We start from the raw sequence: 19217 nt of genomic DNA on the forward strand, positions 1-19217 counted from the left end.
GCTGAGATATTTCATAAAGCGGTTTCTAAATATCTCGCAAAAAGCTGAAAGCTGAATTATCACCTAAACTAATACAAAATCATTCCTTTAATATGTATGCCTTATTATGTACAGTATTTTGTGTCAACTTATTTTACCCAATTCCATTGTGTATTCAGTCCAGCTTCTTCTTTTGCAACTGAGTACATTTGTAACAAGTTTTCCCAGGCAGGGTAGATACAAAATTGCATTGTATAAATAATGAAGTTGGTCGTATCAGTCGAAACAAACTGAGGAAGATGGGTTCATAATGATAGTTCACAGCCCCAAACAAAGCCAAGTCTCACAAGTTGTATATCACAAGTGTACTGCATAGTAAGAACACATCGTTTGCTATTCGTCGGGTGCGAACGCAGGCCAAGGAACAGGGATTTGCGGGATGCCAGGTCCTGGCAGCGAGGAACCGATCTCGTCCCCGGTCTTTCTCCGCATCGGATCCTTGATGAATCGCAGCTTCGTGCAACCTATGGACTCCATGTTCCTCTCTACGATGACCTCCATGTGACAGGTATTGCAGACGTGTCGCCGAATATCTCCCGGTCCCCTTGGGTATGGGTACATGGGTACAGGAGGGACATTGAGGTAGATCCATCGGGAACCATCGATGGACTCATCCGAGTGATCGACAGTTGATTGCATTGAAAATGAAAACGGTTGTATCACTCCGAACATGGTATCGACGCCATCATGACGGACTGGCTTTACCCTTCGCGAGTGCCCCGGATTTTGAAGGAATGGAAAGAAGCAGTTCAAGTTAACGGCATTCGTGTAGACCGTGTAGGTGTCTTCCCCCGAGCTGTAGTAGAGATCAAGGACAGTGGTCGATCGTTCGTCGTGCTGAAGGATTGCCACCAGACTCTCGACATGTTCCCGAAGTAAGCTCATTCCATAAAAGTCGGCTTCACTAGCGAGCATGCGTAGCTCCCTGAAAGTGTCGGGGAGAACCAGACGACCATTCCGCAGGAAATTCAGAATGTGTCGGAATATTTCTCCGTCCCTGTCGATCCAATAATTCCCGCTGTTGTCCCGCAGAGGTGCCACTTTACCCTTCCCGATGTCGCTCAGCATCGAATTCGGCAGTCCCGCTAGCGTCTCCCCTGTGGTCTGGTATAGCCTTCCGCCAACATTCAGGCCGACAATTCCCGGATGGGGGGATTCAACCTCGATCAGCCCCTCTACGTGCCCCTTCAGCGCCTTGAGCTGGAAGAAATCCGCCTCGCCCAGGAGTTGGTGCAGCTCGTTGAATCCCGTAGGTAGGAGCAGCTGCCCGCCGCGGAGGTAGTTGAGCACGTGACGAAAGATATCGCCATCGCGGTCGATGAGGTAGTTACCGTCGTCGTCCCTCGCTGATGGGATCCTCCCGCTCAGCATTAGACTAAAGAAACAGTCGGGGTCTCGAGTCAGCGTCGTTCTTGACGTCCGGAAGATTTTGCCACCAACGTTCAATCCGACATGCGATGTGGCCATCTTCAGATTAAGGCAGCATCATAACCACACTGTGCAAAGTTTTCACACTGTGGCCATTACAAGCTACATGCCTTTGAACATCGTGTAGTCAACATCCCTGGCAACATATCAACGAGCTTTTCATTGTATATCATTTACGACAGGTGTGTTAGCAGCAGTGATCGGCCGTTAAAAACCCACATTGTATAGGGTGAAACAGAGGTCATGAATGGTCACTTGTCTTTGTTCAAGCCCTAAATTGTGTAGATTGACCTTTCTCCCGTTACCAGGGTACAGGGGTCTGTTTGTGATCTGATAACAACACATGCATTTCGATTAATGACTTAAGATAGACACCAACAATATACTTCTGCACACGACAAACTGGTCTACCTCTAGAATGGTGACAAGCTGAGGAAGCTATTAAAACGTGAAGCGCGTCAAGTGGATCGCTCTGATCCTATTCCACATTCTTCCTAGGAAGCGCTAATGACCTAAGAATCACTGCACAATGAGAACAAAAGAAACGTTTTATGGCTCTGTGTGTGTGTGTGTGTGTGTGTGAGTGTTGTGATTATTCCAAGCTTTTGTTATAAAAGACATACATTTCTGATGTAATCCTGCAAAACCACATCAATTTTTCGGATAGGCATTTGACAATCATGATACTAGTCTACCACACCCATTTATTCGCCATATAAACAGTAGGCCTACGGACGTGATAAACGTAAACACTGACGAACCTTTTAATAACAATTTGATATTGATATTCTAGCATTCATTGCTAGTACGAAGTTTAGATTACCACTTGAACTTTGGTACTATGGTCGGTGCTATTATCAACAGAGATATTGATAGTGGAGCTTTAAGTTTCATTTGTACGTTTAGTGTAGAACGTCAAGAATTCGACGTGTAAAAAGTATGCCACCTTCAAAATATGCCACGAAATGGAAGATTTGAGGAAAAATAAAAGATAAGTGACATGAAGAAACATATTAGTAGAGATAGATATAAAGTAGCGTCATCCTATAGCCATGCGATATAATTTTCCTCAGAATCACGACTCTCCTGCTTCTCTCGGGAAATCTCATTGGATAAGCATTCCATCCAGTCAAAGTACAGTTTCGTTAAAATAGTTGTGGTTTGATCATTAACAAATGCATTTCATAGATCAAGGACGATGAGCAGGGTAACTTTGAGCCACAAGACTTTTTTGGCTTGCTTTGGTTGTGTTTTGCCTGTTTTATGTATCTTAAAGCATAATCACCCTTCTTATCTGCAGCAGTGTTCAATGTTTGACATCACCCAAATTAGAAACAAAGGACTGGGATGATAAAAACACGAAGTGTTTCTAGAGTGGACTCCAGCTTTAGATTGGAAAGCATCTGCTGTAATTGCTTCTGGCGAGTGATGCATTGTCGACAGTCATAGCGACTGTCCTGCATGTCGACTAGACATATAGGCTGCTTCGTCAGGGATTGGTTACTCTTTCAGCGAGTAGATGAGCCGATAATCCACCGAAATGAAGATGGTGAAGTCTCTGTGGGCTTCTTTGCTCTTCCTTGGCACCGTTCTCCATTTTGCGAGTCCGATTTTTGGGCAACTTTCGCCAGAGCTCGACAAATTCTGGCAGACTAAATCATTAGGTAAGCGTCGAAATTCTCCATGATATTTTGATCTTGTTAATGAACGTTTTCTTCAAACTCATGTTAAATGTTTTGGAATGCAGCCTTCACGGCAATTCGATGGGAGGTATCTGATTTCGTTTTTATCAAACTCACCAAATTGTATGCTGAAAGCTATGAAAGTCAATTCAGCGATCTCAGGTGTCTAGTACCACATTGCCTCATTTGTGACATGCAATGCGTAGTCGTGATGGTTATAATTGATGAGATCAGGCACATCTGTACTGTACTTTATTCTTTAAAATTATTGCGCAAATGGGGCTCTGTTCATTTTTAGGGGTTCTTTTCTTTATTAACAGACATTACAGGGAAGTATAAAGAAGCATGTGTGAATGCCGAAAATTTAACGAAAATGTGAACACTTGAGGAAAGTCAGAATATTCTTTCAATTCCAAATTTCGTTTTCTTCATATTGGACAACGGTTTATACATTCAGAAAAAAATAAGTAAAATAATTGAAGACGTTATTCTTTGTTTCAATGCGTGGAAAACATGCAATCTCTCCATTAAAGGCAAACTTTACAAAGAGCGGGTGGGTAAGGGGGAATTAGAGAGAATATTGAATTCACACCTTCTGAAAGGATGTTTTAATTTTCTTCTCACGTCCACCGACTGTTTCCCTAATAACTCTGCATTAATCCAATCCTTGTTTGTTTGTTTAGATCTTTTTTTTTCTTTGGTTTAATTTAGTTAAATTTTTCGATTCTGATTAGTGAAAGCCTTTTGGTGATAATTACCCTTAAGAAGTCCCCATATTTCGTCTTCATCATATTATTCTTTCTCTCAGATAAAAGAGGGCTGGAAAGTGTTCGCAATCTTTTTGCTGAACATGGACTCACCTTTGAAGAGGGTGTGGAGCTTCTCTCCGACAAGAAGAAAGTATTCAAGGTGTGCGTTTAAATGTCTGTTATTGCTGTGGTTGTGTAACAACATCATTTTATTTTCTCGAACTTTTTCTTTTGAGAGTGGAGGGAGGGAGGCTGCGCTTCTTCTCAGAGGTGGCGGATTCAGAGGGGGCGCCCCACCCCCTCGTTATTATTATTTTGTTTTTGTTGTTGAAATAGAAGTAAAATGGAAAAGGGTGCTTACGCGCCGCCTTTATTCATGTTTTCACGAAACCATAAATTGCTCTAGCTTTTTATTTTCTTGTCAGCCAATGAAACCTAGAAATGGCACTAAGTTTTGGTGGGTTTTTTTTTTTTTTTTTTGCCCTTTTTTACGGAATTCCTGGACCCGCTCCTGCTCACTATCATGGTAGAATACTTGAGCTTATTTACGGGGTTTAGCTCTATGGTAGAACAAGGCGATGACATCAATGTAATAGTTACTGAGAAAAAAAAAATCCCTGTATTATGATATGACATCACTAAATATATCTTGGTCATACTGGCTTATGATTCTGATTATTAATTCAAACTACTACAGCTGCTAGGTTATGATATTGTATAGGAATAATCTTTCCAAGCCTTGTTACTAAAGGAATGTATGTTTTCGTTACTATGAGTGCTTACATGAAGTTCTCTGATCGAATAATTTGTTTATTCGATTTGGTATGTTTATTCGATATTTCAATATTTTGTGATCCTTAAATTGCACACTACTTGACTTAAATGGCTTTGAAAATGCGTTTGAGGCCATTTGAAAGTGCATCATTATGATGTGTCTTTTCCATTGTGTGATATCATGATTGAGATGTGTACAGTCCCCCCCCCCCCTCCCCCCATTTTGTGTTGCGTGGTTGTCTAATAAACATGAAAAAAAAAAACACAATTTCTAAATATCCGTAAACTCCTTTTTTATCGTGTTTTTATGTTACTCTGTGAAGCTCGTTAGAGAGAAATTCACCGAGCTTGTCGACGGTGCCACAATAATTCAAAATGAATCAGGCGATCGATTTTACCGCTTCAACGAGGAAGACCAACAACGGCTTGTCTCCGAGATATGCATTGACCACATTCGCCTCTTTCTTCGCGACTTGATATTCAACGAATATTACGCACGGAGAAGTAAGTAACAGGTTCGTTTTTTGTTTGTTTTTTTTTGTAGGAAATAACATACATGTAATTACCACCAAAAAAAAAAAGACGAAACAAAATAATAACAAACTAAACACAGATATAGCATTACTCTATCATGAGCTGATGATTATAGTGCTGGTACTTTCTATCAAGACAACCATGCATGAAGTCCTTTGTGTACAAAAGCAGTTGAAACTTCTGGATGACTGTAACATGATCCAGCTCATTCAAACGTTCATCGTATTTTGCAGTTCTTATTCATCAAGACCCATTAGTTATGAACGCACAGTCATATAATATCAGGCGTGGCACATTGTTTTTGTATGAAGGGCTTAATTCTTTAGTGCTTTTCATCGGGATTTGTGATTTTATATGTAAATACCGTGACCCAAATTTCAATCTTCGAGAATGGTGCATAATGAACTTGCGGGTTTGTGAAGGGTGGTTACCTTGACTTTTATGTTCATTTTATTAGGACATAGTCTAGGTAACAGCATCGATATTTCTTTCCCTTTTTTTTCACACGAGCGGCATGCTTTATTTTCCTTACTCATGCAGACCGATTCGGCTTGCATTTTTCATTGCTACTGAATTTATTGCTATTTCTATTGATTACTGATCAAACATCTTCATTTTAAATTACGTGGTCTTTGTGGAAAGTTTTGTTTTAGGAGGGGTTGTGTACTCGCTTTCGTCTCTATATTATAATTCTTCATTGCAATTTTCCTGCCAATAACAGAAGAGGCTAGCCTTGCCTAATGCTATACCATAATGCTGTTGAGGAGTGTCGTCATCATCGTATTGAGCTATTATCATTATGGCTCTCATGATTATAACTATGTCATCATCACCATCATCATCGTCGTCACCGTCATCGTCATCATTTTCAACATCATTATCATCTTCCTCCTCCTCTTTCTCCCCTCTTCCTCCTCCTCTTTCTCCTCCTCCTCCTCCTCCTCCTCCTCCTCCTCCTCCTCATCATCATCATCATTATTTACTTATAGTATTATTATCATCATTACTGTCATTCTCTATCCCTTGTATTTTATGTTTTCATTTTTTTTTCTTTTTTTTTGTCAGTGGCGGCATCCTCTGGCGGGTTTCCCACCGAGGAAGCTGAGTTCACTTTTAATGCGAGGGACTATGGGTTTCCTTGGTTGTGCAGATCGACAAAAGCCAATTTGACATCTGGGGTGCCGCCCTTTGACGGAAAGTCGTGCTATGCCGACATCCCATACACTGTAAGTTGCGCAAGCTGCATGCTATCTGATGGTTTGTCCCAAAATGGTATGCTCAGTCTGTCTGTCTATGTGTATGTCTGCATGTCTATCTGTATGTTTGACTGTCTCTGTGATCGTCCCCATATCTCTCACGATATCTATCTTTTTTCTCTTTATCTACCTCTCGTTCCCTCCGTGTCATTCTCTCTTTGTAACCATGGTAACCACGGTCCGGAATACGTGGTCATTCCTGTGCAAATAATCACCCGAAGAGAGTGCAATGTACAATTTGCTCAGAGGATTGAGTTGACTGTTAGTCCAAGTCACGTATTTTAGTTAACCCTCGTGTCTTGGTGTTAGAGGTAGATAGATAGATAAATAGATCGATAGATAGATAGATATACAAATATGGAAATACTAATGAAGATACACTCAAAGTGAACTACGACACTCCTGAATGATGTTCTTAGGTTTCATCTGGAAGTCTTCCCTTCCATGTACGAAGAAAATATTGAGGCCCGATTTTCGGCAAAAGCTTTACGATTCCGTCAATAACAATCGACTGGTTACTTTTACAATAAAAATGAAATGAAACGAAGTGTTAACACCAATGGTTTGGGCTATGTTTGTTTCATTTCCCTTGAGCAGCCCTCCGTCCTGCTGAAGGGAATTTTTGTACTCGTTATAATACCACTTGGGAGCGAAAGATTGATAACTACCATCCCTATATTCCAGCTATACCAAAACGTGACGACGCTCTATATTTTACCAAATGATCAATGTCACCAGTGCGTGCACAACCCCTTTCACGACTGGTCGTGTGCGTTACGCAATATTCCCTTTTATTGTGAGACATTTCACACATCCGACACAACCTCTTTTTTTTTTCCCGATAAGAACCCATCTGCTTTCTTCCTTATGTCGCCCTTCTTCCCCATTTTAATATCCATTCTGTCAGTTTCTCTCTCTCTCTTTCTATCTAAGATATCTATCTATCTATCGATCTATCTATCTATCTATCTATTTATCTATATGTCTTTCAATCTATCGATCTATAGCTACTCCATTTATTTATCTACCCTTCTATCAGCCTATCCACCTATCTACCTATCCACCTATCTATCTATTTATCTGTCTATCTATCTATCTATCTATCTATCTATCTATCCACTTTAATACCTACCTACCTACTTATGTACGTATTTGCGTATGTATGTACGTATGTGAGTTTTTGTGTGTATGTATGTGTGTATGTGTTTAAGTATGTGTGTATGTATACTATTCATGTATTCTTTTACCAGTTTTTTTAACAGGTTTTTGTTTGCCATCACTCGACATAATTCAGAAGAGAATAAGGGAAAGTATTGAAGAAGAACAGAAATTGACAATCGAGAGAAGAGAATCAGCTTTGCATTTAGTAAAATGAAAATAATATGTTGATTAATTGATATGATTGAATAGATTAGTGTTGTTTACTTATTTGATTTTAAGGTGCGAATGGGGTCTGTAAGAAGATAAATTAGTTTCGTAAGGTTCAAACTACTGTTCTTCTCTCTGGGGCTTGCTGTCAACGCCTATAATTCTTTCTTTCTCTCTTTCTTTCTTTTTTTCTGCTCTCTTAACCCGTTCCATACGGGAACCTGGTGACCTGTGTCTTAAGTCTATGAGGATTTCAGAATTCAGTAGTGAACGGGTTAATTCTCTTCTCTTATTGATACGGCTAATACCAGTGGTTTGAGATGATGCATACAACAAGATATGAATATATCGTGGAATTTGATTGGTTGAAAAATACTTTATTGAAGTGCGTAGATCGAGATATGAGCTGGGACCCTAGTCGTGCTAGGGTGGGGGGGGGGGGGGGACGTAGAGGTAAGAGGGCAGGTATAGGGAGGGGTTTGTTTTGTTATGTTTTTATTTTCAGCCACGTGTAAGTCTATGTGCTTAATGTAAGTTATATGTATTTCGGATCACGCATCAATTGATTTTTCTTTTTTTTTAAATCATACAAACACGTTGTTTACCTCCAATAAGCTCTTAAAAATCAAAGATTTATTTTCGTATAACTTAGGTCAATTTAAGTATAAGTATTGTAACAATTTGCTGCCGTCTATTTTTAATTCCATGTTCCTAAAAAACCAATCATTTCATGAATATCCCACTAGGCGTTCCAATGAATTTCACTTACCCCTCTTACGCACGATTCTTGCTAAAAATACACTTATTTATATCGGCCCAAATTATTGGAATTCTCTGAATCATGATATAAAAAACGCCCCATCCATACATTCTTTCAAGAGGAGACTGAAGTCCTTTCTATTGCAGTCGTATGACTTTCCAGGACTCAACTAGCCATTTGGCCTTCTTTCTCACATACAGACTTACTTTTTCCTCTTTGAAGAATAAATTCTAATCTTTTGGATGTCTGCTGTTATCTACGCTTTCGCCAAAAGAGTCAAAGACATGAATGTCTGTCTTATTCCTGTTCTTACGTCCCTTCATTTCCTTGCTTTTCTCCTTTCAGACGCTACAATCACTTTTTTTCCCCTCCACAACCATTTTCTGTTTCCCTTGATACACTTCTGTCGAAGATCGCTGTCTCTGTTGTGCATTTTCGTTTGCTATTTTGTCTTCTATTTGTTCATCGTTTCCATTCCGTTTTGTCCCGTACAGCCTTTTCTTCAGTAGATGTTTTGCTGTCTAGTCTTGTTTCATGTTTTTTCGCGTCTGTTAGTCTTGTCCATCTCGTTTTGTCCCGTACAGCCTTTTCTCCAGCAGTTGTTTTGTTGTCTAGTCTTGTCCTATGTTGTTCACGTCTGTAATGGTAAGTGTATTTATCTGTGATTCTAGTTCTCAGTGGGCTTCCAGACTTCTTCCTCTTTTTTTCCTTCTCCTATAGTATTTATAATGCTTTAATTTTTCCATTGATGTTATTATTCCAGAGGGGCCCACATTCTACAAGCTCTGTCTTTTTAGTGGGTCTCTCCATTTTTCGCACTTTAAGCAAAGTTATATATGTACTATATTTCGATCACTTCTTTTTTTTTTTACTACAATGTATAATTACTATGTGGTCCTCCTCAATTGTTTTATATTCTTTTCGATACATAATGTTCTGTTTACCTTATTCTCTGTTGTCAAAAGAAGTGTAACTTATATGTTTTGTCGAAAAATGAAATAAACTTTGAATTGAATTGAATTGAATTGAAATCAAATCTGACTGATTGTATAATTGTATTTAGACATTTAAGATGAATGTGTATGTCATGTAAAATTATAGAAATCAAAATTTAATGGAGATTACTGAAAAACATGTATCTATGTCTGTATGTACGTACAGTATATGTGTATGTGTGTATCTATCTATCAATCAATAACTATGTGTGCATATATATATATATATATATATATATACATATATATATATATTCTATGATTGTGTTTCTGCCTTTCTACCTATCTACTCATCTACTATACATATTATGTATATATCTCTTTAACAGGGCATCGGGTGGGCATCCTGCTGGCCGAGCACGTGTACAGAGCTAGAAGTGAACACCGTATCATTTCTATGTAAGCATTGCGCCTCTTTGCGTGTGAGTATGTAATGACATCTCGTTTTTTTAAGGCACCGAAGTTAATCAAGTTCATGTCCGGATATTATACAACCGGCTTCGTTAATAATGAGAACGCAGAATATCTGTTGGAAATCGAGAACGGAACAACAATAGAGAAGGCCAATGAAGATATTCCACCCATTTCTTCTGTTAAAAGTAGTGGTAAAACACGTTTTGCTGATAACCTTTTCGGCACCAAGGAACATAATCAAATCTAATGTGATTAATTTCCTTCAAGACTACCCTGTGCATACAGATAAAGACCACCTCTGAAGTTTATTGATTGCATTGCACGAGATACTAGGCAAGATTTCATCCAAAACGAACACGTAATAAAACGACATTTTCCACGTTATTTATTGTTTTTTTTTTTTTTTTTGCTTTTGTGCGTGTTCAAGTTTAAAACGACATTCTTATGGGGGCATCCCACGAGACCGACACCCACGAGTCATACGGTCCACGAGACCGACATCAATAATAGTTCCATGAGTCATACAGCCCACGAGTTATACGGCTCAGGAGTCATACAGCCCATGAGTTCGACACTACGCACAAAAGGCTCATGAGACCGACACTAAGCAAACATAGCCCACGAGACCGACACTAAGCAATAAAGGCTCATGAGACCGACACTAAGCAAAGAAAGCCCACGAGACCGACAGTAGGCAAAAAAAGGCCCACGAGACCGACAATAAGCTAAAAAGGCTCACGAGACCGACACTAAGCAAAGAAAGCCCACGAGACCGACAGTAGGCAAAGAAGGCTCTTGAGACTGACAGGATAAACAGCGCCATCTACATGTCAGTCACCTGTACACGGTGTTCCATGAACGGAAAAATAACATACTGGCGGGTGTAATTTCGTAACGCTATCAATTGAAAGATGGTGACCATCTACGTAATTATGAACGTCATCAATATATGTATTTCTACATACTTCTGGGGAGGTGGGGGGGGGGGGCAAGTGTGTCAGGGAGCGACATTGTTATCAAGTAGAAAAATTGAATTGTATTCTTCATGCCCCCGCTCCCCCCCCCCCCAAAAAAAAAAAAAAAAATAGAAGAATTAGTATTCTTCATCCCCCCCAAAAAAAAAGAGACAAAAACACAAATGAATTTAACAGAGGACAATAACGATGTATGAATTAATTTTAGAGCATTGGTAATGCCACCGTGCTATTTTTAATAGGCTTTCCCAGTTTTTAGCTAGAAAATGGACAAGATATAAATTTTACCTCTTCTCTTTCCCGATTCACTATTTACTTATTCTATTCTAGATATTCTACCCTCCTGCTTTGACATTTTGCAGTAAGATCTATTTGTAATTTTCTCTGTAACTATAATGTAATTCTATACTGATTGAAACGTTTTATGTCGCGGGGATTCACCTCAGTTTTGTGGCTTGCGTTATTCTCCTCCGAACAGTACATTTTATCGTGAAATACAATAGCCGTTTTCATGGATGCATCTGGTTTTTTCCGAATCCCTAACGCTACCTTAATAGACGATTACGTTATTCTTTGTTTTTAATTGATACTAAATCAACACCCTCGCAGGTTTATTGTAGAAAGATCTGTTACACACTTTTACTGTACTTTGTTCATTTTTTTCATAAACACACACCCATGCAAACACAATTAAAGATCCTGATCATTTCGGGGGGGGGGGGGGGGGGGGGGGGCAACTGATGGGGTAACACCCTGCCGGAGATGGCAACTCTTCTCTTCCATCTCTCATATCTTCCTATGCTATTATCAGAACACCCTATACAAGTTATTGCTCTATAGGTGGCGCTGTTCATCCTGTCGGTCTCGTGGGCCTTCTTTGCTTAGTGTCGGTCTCGTGAACCTCTTTTGCGTAATGTCGGTCTCGTGAGCCTTGTATGCGTAGCGTCGGTCTCGTGGACCTTTTAAGTGTAGTGTCGGTCTCGTAGGCTTTGTTTGCTTAAGGTGCAATCACACATCGCCGGTTCAGATGGCGGTTCATGGCGGTTCAGCAAATCGCCGTGCTTCGCCAAAGACCGTGTTTACACCGTACACAAACCGTGGTCATTCGTCACTCATCCGCCATGAACCCCGAGAACCGCGGAGAACCGCGGGGAACACCCAGAAAAATTAAACATGTTTAATTTTTCGTGGCGGTCTTGGCGATTTGAAATGGACCGTGTTCACATCGCCGTTCATCGTGTAAAGAACGGCATCCTCCGTGTTTGCATCGCAAGATCCGTGATGATACCGTGTTAACACCGCCATAATTTTCAAGCGAAAAGAAACAATGAACTTAAAAGAGAATAATGGCTCCGGCGACACTTCGTGGCGGAGCAATAAAAAATGGAAAAAAAAAAGCAAAGATGAACCCATAATCCAAGATCGGGTAAATATATTGAATGCTATAGTTTCTTTACTTCTTTGACACATACACAGTAAGAAATAAAGTTTAATGTTCAAAAAGTTGTTAGGTATGTTGAATTACCTCATTTACATAAAAACCATAATTTACATTAAAAGGTGAGTTCATAATTTTTATCAAAGCTTAACAGCTTACAGTTATACACAGAAGACTTATGTAAATATGTTATGTTGATACAGATAATATTATGTTGAAACTTAAGAGAGTAGAGGGAAAAGCAATGTTGAAACTTGAAAAAAAAAATCACCATTATTGTGTTACGTGAACCTGTAAGTAAAGAGGAAACTATGCACACATACTGTATATGCTTCTTTGATAATGTATAATGTACATATGTCTTTTTATTGACTATTGCTAAAGATATTATTATTATATTATCATCATTGCCGTTCTTGTAAAGCGCACAATACCTTTGGCTAGGTCTCTATGCGATTAAGAGGGGGAACAAGAAGATAAACAAGAAAAGGTAATTTCAGAAACAGCAACATGCTGCATTAATCATCATTTACAATCACTATGTTACTATTTTAACAGATAAGTTTTTAAAAACATTTTGGACTTATTGATGGAACTTGCATGTTTTATCACTTGGGGTGCCGTTCCACAATTCTGGGGCGGCATAAACTATCGTTTGTCATAGTAGTTTGTTGTAATGGATCGAGGGTATCACATACAGATTCCCCTTACGATTTAGGAACTCTCATAGGCTCATATTTCACAAGGAGCTCTGAAAGGTAAGAAGGAGCAATTTTGTGAAAACATGTATAAACAAGCAACAAGATCTTAAATTCAATACGCGAAATAATTATGTGAAAACTTAAAAAAGAAAAAGAGAGATGTTGAAACAAGCAAATACTTGTACATCACTCGATAAAATAACCTGCAAATGAAGAGGAATCTTTGGAAACTTCGTTGGATTCTGCTTTGATATGTATGTCATTTAATGACAGTTAATACAGATATTTTAAAAATTAAAAGAGAGAAAAAGCACGTTGAAACTTGAAGATAATTGCTTGTTGCATCACTTATATCAATCTGAAAAACACAGGGGGCTACAACGTTTCATAATTTCTTTTAAATTGTGTTTAAGTAACAAAGCAAAACGCTCCTTGTTGAAAGCCATTGAGGACAAGTGAAAGGGCTCTGATTGCATCCAACTAAATGTCCTTGGTATGGACTCCTCCACCTTCCGGGGAGATCCGTGTTCCTACCGCGTCAATGCGCGTTTGCTCCGTGTTCAAAACGTGTTGAGAACGTAGTCGCATCGCGTTTAAGTGCTTTCCGCCATCATTGGGACACGGTTCACGGCGGTTTGAGAACCGTCATGAACCGCCATCTAAACCGGCGATGTGTGATCGCACCATTACTGTCGGTCTCATGAGCCTTTTGTGCGTGGTGTCGGTCTCGTGAGCCGTATAACTCCTGGGCTTATTTTACTTGATGTCGAACTTGTGGGCTTTATTTACTCAGTGTCGAACTCACGGGCTGTATAACTGGTGGGCTGTATGACTTGTGAGCTGTATGACTTGTGAGCTGTATAACTTGTGAGCTGTATGACTCGTGGGCTGTATGACTCGTGGGTGTCGGTCTCGTGACGTGCACCCATTCTTATTACCCATACTTTTGCTAGGTTTGACCACTACACATAGGTGTTTTAATAATTGCGGGGATAAAAATAAAGAAAAAAAAAAACTATTGTTGATAACTACCCCCCCCCCCCCTTCCCTTCTCCTGGAAAATAGGGACAGGAAATTTTAAATGCTGGTATGTAGCACGGCGTATAGAGTATGAAAGTGGTGATCAAGCTTAATGGAGCCAAATCAGTAGGCCTAATTTGTTCTCCCCGTTATTGTGTTCAAGTAAAAAGACATGTGTAAAAGGGCCTTGGCCAACTCGTCCAATAACAAGAAAGCACGTTACAGCTTTCTCGAATGTAATCTTTACCTCACGCATTTTCATGTTGTCACCTTTCCCCCCCTATTTTTTGTATAATGGTTTTATATAGTCTGGATCATCATCGGTCAAACGACACCGTTCCTTTATTTGGATTGCGTGGATCTGCTCCGTGGTTAACCTCTGAAATAGCTTTCACGTAAGCGTTTGATTTTTTTTTTGTCAATTTGCTTTTCTAGCATACTTCCAGCGGTAGATCATAAATGAAATCTTTCTAGGAGAAACAAAGAATGTCAAATACAATGAAGTATTTAGGTCTGTGGCTCATTTCTGAAAAGGAATAATATATTTCCATTACCAGTTCAAGTGCGATTAATGAAAAGAGAGAAGATATCTTACTGATATCAGTAATGACGATACAAATTCTATTATGAACATCCACGTTTTCATCATGAATAAAGGTAAAATAGATAGTTATTTCAGTTACAAATATTTCCGTATCGTGTTCCCTGACTGCTCCGCAGAACTCTCTCGCCTTTTTTGCGTGCTTGTTGGCATCGGCACCTTTTATGACGTGTTCCTGAAGGCTTTCGTCCTCGAAAAAATGAGCCAGAAAAAGAAGGAGAAAGATACACCTGTCGCTCAAAAAGAAAACATCTACGAAGATCCGGATAGATCGGATGGGGATTCGGCCATAGCAACATCATCTCTGGGCGACGGGAAGAGACGAAGAAGAGGTGCTGGGTGGATGCCAGTGAAGGAGCCGGAGAGATCAATGAAGGGTTCGAGAAGGGGGTCGAAGGACCGACTGACGTGGATAAAGCCGCTCTGCGCCTAGAATTCTCTGAGAGGCAACCTCAAGGGCCGAAAAAGAAGACATACACTCACATAGGATGGGGTGAGATGTAAAACTGTTTCAGCAGTGTGTGTGTGTGTGTGTGTGTGTGTGTGTGTGAGGGGGGGGGGGGGGGTCGACAGAGATTCTTACGTCATAGGGCGGTGAGCTAGCTCAGTCGGTGGCGCTCTGCTCTCGATCTCAAGGACCACGGTTCGATTCCCAGGTCCCACTTGTACCGTCCCCTCTAGTAAGAGACAAAATCCTCTGTCCTCGGATAGGAATGAAATGGAGGTCCCGTGTGAGAGAGTCACAACTCATACGCGTAAAAGATCCCACTTCATTTATTCATCACAAAAGAGCAGGGTGTTTAACCCGAAGTGGTCCCACCTCACATCAAACTGGACCCCATGGAAGACCAGCTTAACGTAGCTGAATATGGGCTATCCAGCTATCTTCTCAGATGGAAATGAACAAAAAAACATCCATGCACGTAAAAGATGCCCCCTCATTTATTCATCGCTAAGAGCAGGGTGTTTACCCGAGAAGTTGTCCTGGCTTACATCCAACTGGACCCCATGGAAGACCAGCTATCATTGCAGCTGAATAATATTCAGCTGCAATGATAGCTGGTCTTCCATGGGCATCATAAGAAACAAACTATGCTATTTTGTCTGTTTCATTCCCATCTGAGAAAAGGGCTGGATAGCTCATAATAATTATTAGCTATCCAGCTGCCCTCTTCTCAGATGGGAATGAAACAGACAAAATAAAATAGTTTGTTTCTTATGATGCTGTCTCTCTCTGTCTCTCCCTCTCTTTCCTGCTCCAAACAACGAGCTTTACCCATGCTCAATCTCTTGACCAACACGTCACCAAGGTGTAAATTGGGAATTCGACATTGTTTTGCTAGCAGTAATAATAACAGGGCTTTTTATAAGAGGTGCCCTTAACAGAGGCCTTCCACAGTGGATAGAAAATGGTATCATCATCAATATCATCTTGTTTCTTTGTTTTACAATTACGTTTGAAATAATTGTTACTATCACTACCTTCATCTACAACAGCGACAGTTTTAAATGAAAGCGAGAGATTTTCAAGCAGAGGGGTGAAGATCGAGGTATGAGTTTTCTTCAGTTTTGTCTCCCTCTGTACAAGTGAAATTTTTGAGATCGCAACACCCCTCTGCATAATAATCCCTTGCTTTCATTAATATGCCTTGTTAGCCTTGGACTACTTAACATAACAGTGTCGGAATTTCAGAACTTTGGTATTAATTTGTTCCCAGTTAGTAATCGTGTCATTTGCGGCAACTAATGATAGCCTGGTGGTAGAATCGTTTCGTAGAAAGCAGTAGATGATAGCTCTTACAAATTTTTCATTTGTAGGTCGGGGGAAAAATAAAGAAAACCTCAACAACAGTTTTCACTTTCATACTTAAAATCATCAATGTCATCACGATGATGACATCAACACTTTAGAGCTAATGATGATCAATACGACTGTTTTTCCTGTTTAATTACTGATATAAGGTGATCATAATGAAATTATTTACTTGTATGTCTTCGACAACAGGTTCTCCTTCCATTTGCATTATCACAGCAATCCTGCACGGTGTTCTAATGTCGTTCTCCATCTACAACAACCTCGGCAAGTTGCTCAGCGCCAAAAAGACACCGAACACCATGGCTGTCCTCAACGGCCTGCGTGTCCTCAGCATGTTCTGGGTCATCCTTGGTCATTCCTGCCAGTTCGTTCTCGGCTTCGTCTGTGAGTATATCGACGTCAACGATTACTAAATCATGTTTTTTTTTTATGTCCACTTTTACATAATTAGTTCTATGATACTTAGGTCAGAGATTCGTTTGAAGAATGCCATGTTTGATATCAACATAACATTGCTTAGTACCCTTACACCGGGCTCAGAGGCTTCAATTGTCAAAATGATTTGAGGGTATAAGATTTTATCAAGACGAGTTTACTCTTTTGCGTCTCTTTCCCGTGATTCAAATCACATTCTTGTTGACTTGGCAGACGTGACACCAACATTGTTGCTACCATCAAATTGTGTCTCAATCGACTGCGAAGAATGGGTTAAGATGTGACCATTTTTAAATGACCCCCCTCCCCTTCTCCCAACCGCAAACGACTTTAGCTACTTTTTTCCATCTTGTCTGGTAAAACACTATCCAATTAATGAGTGAATAATGATTTTGTTCCATACAAGTCGTCCAATGCTCTCTCATTCCGAATGATGTACTTTTTTTTTCATCTTATGATCATCGTCAGAACAAGGTCCACAGTTATTGCAAACTCGGGATTAAAGATTTTAGCAGTGATTCATTTGGAATGTACACCTGTATGATACCCATATGTTGATTTGGATCATTCCACTCGTCACACGGCCCACGAGCTTGACATGGGAAAAAAGGTACCTGAATCCTACGCGCACGAGTCATGCAGGACATGGGCTAGACACCAAGTACTAAGTACAACAGGCCTACTGGCTGGACACATTTGCAGATCAACGAACTAGACACCTAGGCGAATAATGTCCATAAGCTCGACTAGGCAAATATATCCCACACGGTCGACACTATACAAAAAAAGGCCTTCAAACTAGGCGATGCGTATCGTATATTTAGCTCTGTGCTGTGATGCCAAAATTTAGGGGTCTTTTTGATTTTTCCCTTTGACTAGTAACGGGCTCTTGGGCCTTATTTGAATAACGTCGCACCTTGTGGACCTATTTTAGTTGATGTCGAGCTCATGACCCTTGTTCAAGTGTCTAGTCTTTGTGTTGTGAGCTGTAAGTCTCGTGGGCAGTATAACTCGTGGGCAGTATGACTCGTGGGCTGTATGACTCGTGGGTGTCAACTTTGTGTCTCACGCCGTCTTGTTTTGCCACGTCTCCTTTCTTTCCTTTTTCGTAGCTAATGCATCTCAGTATTATGCCATGGCAGGAAACATGGGATTTTCTGGCAATCTTGAATGGTACATACTCAGTGGATACATTCTTTGTCCTTAGGTAAGTTTAAGTAGGATTCACACGAAACATTATCCAAGTCTTGCTGCAAAGTCTGGTCGAAGAATGTTAGAAACAACAAACAAACTTCACATCTGTAAGATAGCAAGTTGACATTAGAGTTTTCTTTTGCTTGCCTCCTTCTTTCCAGTCCCAGTTTGATATATAGTTCAGTTTGTTTGGGTTCTTATGTTGTCACACATTTTCATTGACCTCTATGATCGATCTATCTCTCTCCCGTCACCTTTACTCGTTTCTTATATTATATGCTCCACCAATCAAACAATATTTTAGGCAATTTTCTCAAAATACAGATAAAGGAATACTATCTATCATAAATGAAACTATATAATATTCATATTGGCAATTTTAAAACAAAACCAACCCTTTATAACTCTGGATTGCTCAAGTAAATACGTGCTTTTGTGCATATCTTTTGTTGTGGAAAAATCGCAGTGGCTTCCTCGTCACTTACCTCACCCTGAAGCAAATCGACAGCAAGAAGCTGAACAGCGTTTTGAGCTGGTGTCTCTTCTATTTTCACCGTTGGTGGCGCCTCACGCCTGTGTACATGGTTGCCATGGGGATATGGGCTCTTCTGATGCCGCACTTTGGCCAGGGCTTCCTGAAAGAAGGCCTTGGGGATTTCGTCAAGTCCTTCTGCAGGAGATACTGGTGGACCCATCTCTTGTACTTCAACAACCTTTTACCGTTCCCAGGCTCCGTCGATGAATCGGTATTTAAACCTTGATTTTGGAATGCCCATAAGAACACGCGCAGACACATCAAATGCCGAAAAGGAAAACGAGCTGACAGAAAATTAGACACGAACAAGTCAGTTGGTATCGATTTTGATATGGCTATAAACAGGGCACGTTAATTAAGCCAGTTCGGAGGGATTGCGTTTTGCATATCGATCGTCCTTCATACATGACCTGTTTTTGAAAGTCCATTGAAAACAAAATTATTCAAAATTTAAAGTAGCAGCTATGTTCACGTTCTTCATACAGCAAGTGCATGTTACGATCA

General features: G+C 40.1%; 1 protein-coding gene and 1 pseudogene across 1 annotated transcript; one reads left to right on the forward strand and one right to left on the reverse strand.

Moving 5' to 3' along the window:
- Positions 1-372: 372 nt before the first annotated feature.
- On the reverse strand, positions 373-1506 carry LOC139723019 (uncharacterized). Its single transcript, XM_071634297.1, has one exon. It carries the CDS (start codon positions 1504-1506, stop codon positions 373-375), a length of 1134 nt encoding a protein of 377 aa, XP_071490398.1.
- A 1501-nt stretch (positions 1507-3007) lies between these two features.
- LOC139723020 (nose resistant to fluoxetine protein 6-like) overlaps positions 3008-19217 on the forward strand; it is a 29065-nt pseudogene continuing 12855 nt past the window's right edge.

This window comes from Diadema antillarum, unplaced genomic scaffold (genome assembly GCF_040938485.1).
Source record: "Diadema antillarum isolate AM-2024a unplaced genomic scaffold, OU_Dant_1.0 scf00000180, whole genome shotgun sequence".
Taxonomy (NCBI): Eukaryota; Metazoa; Echinodermata; class Echinoidea; order Diadematoida; family Diadematidae; genus Diadema; species Diadema antillarum.

Bases quoted from the DNA above. Each gene is read 5' to 3' on its own strand.
- LOC139723019 (XM_071634297.1), bottom strand. From the start codon at position 1,506: ATGGCCACATCGCATGTCGGATTGAACGTTGGTGGCAAAATCTTCCGG.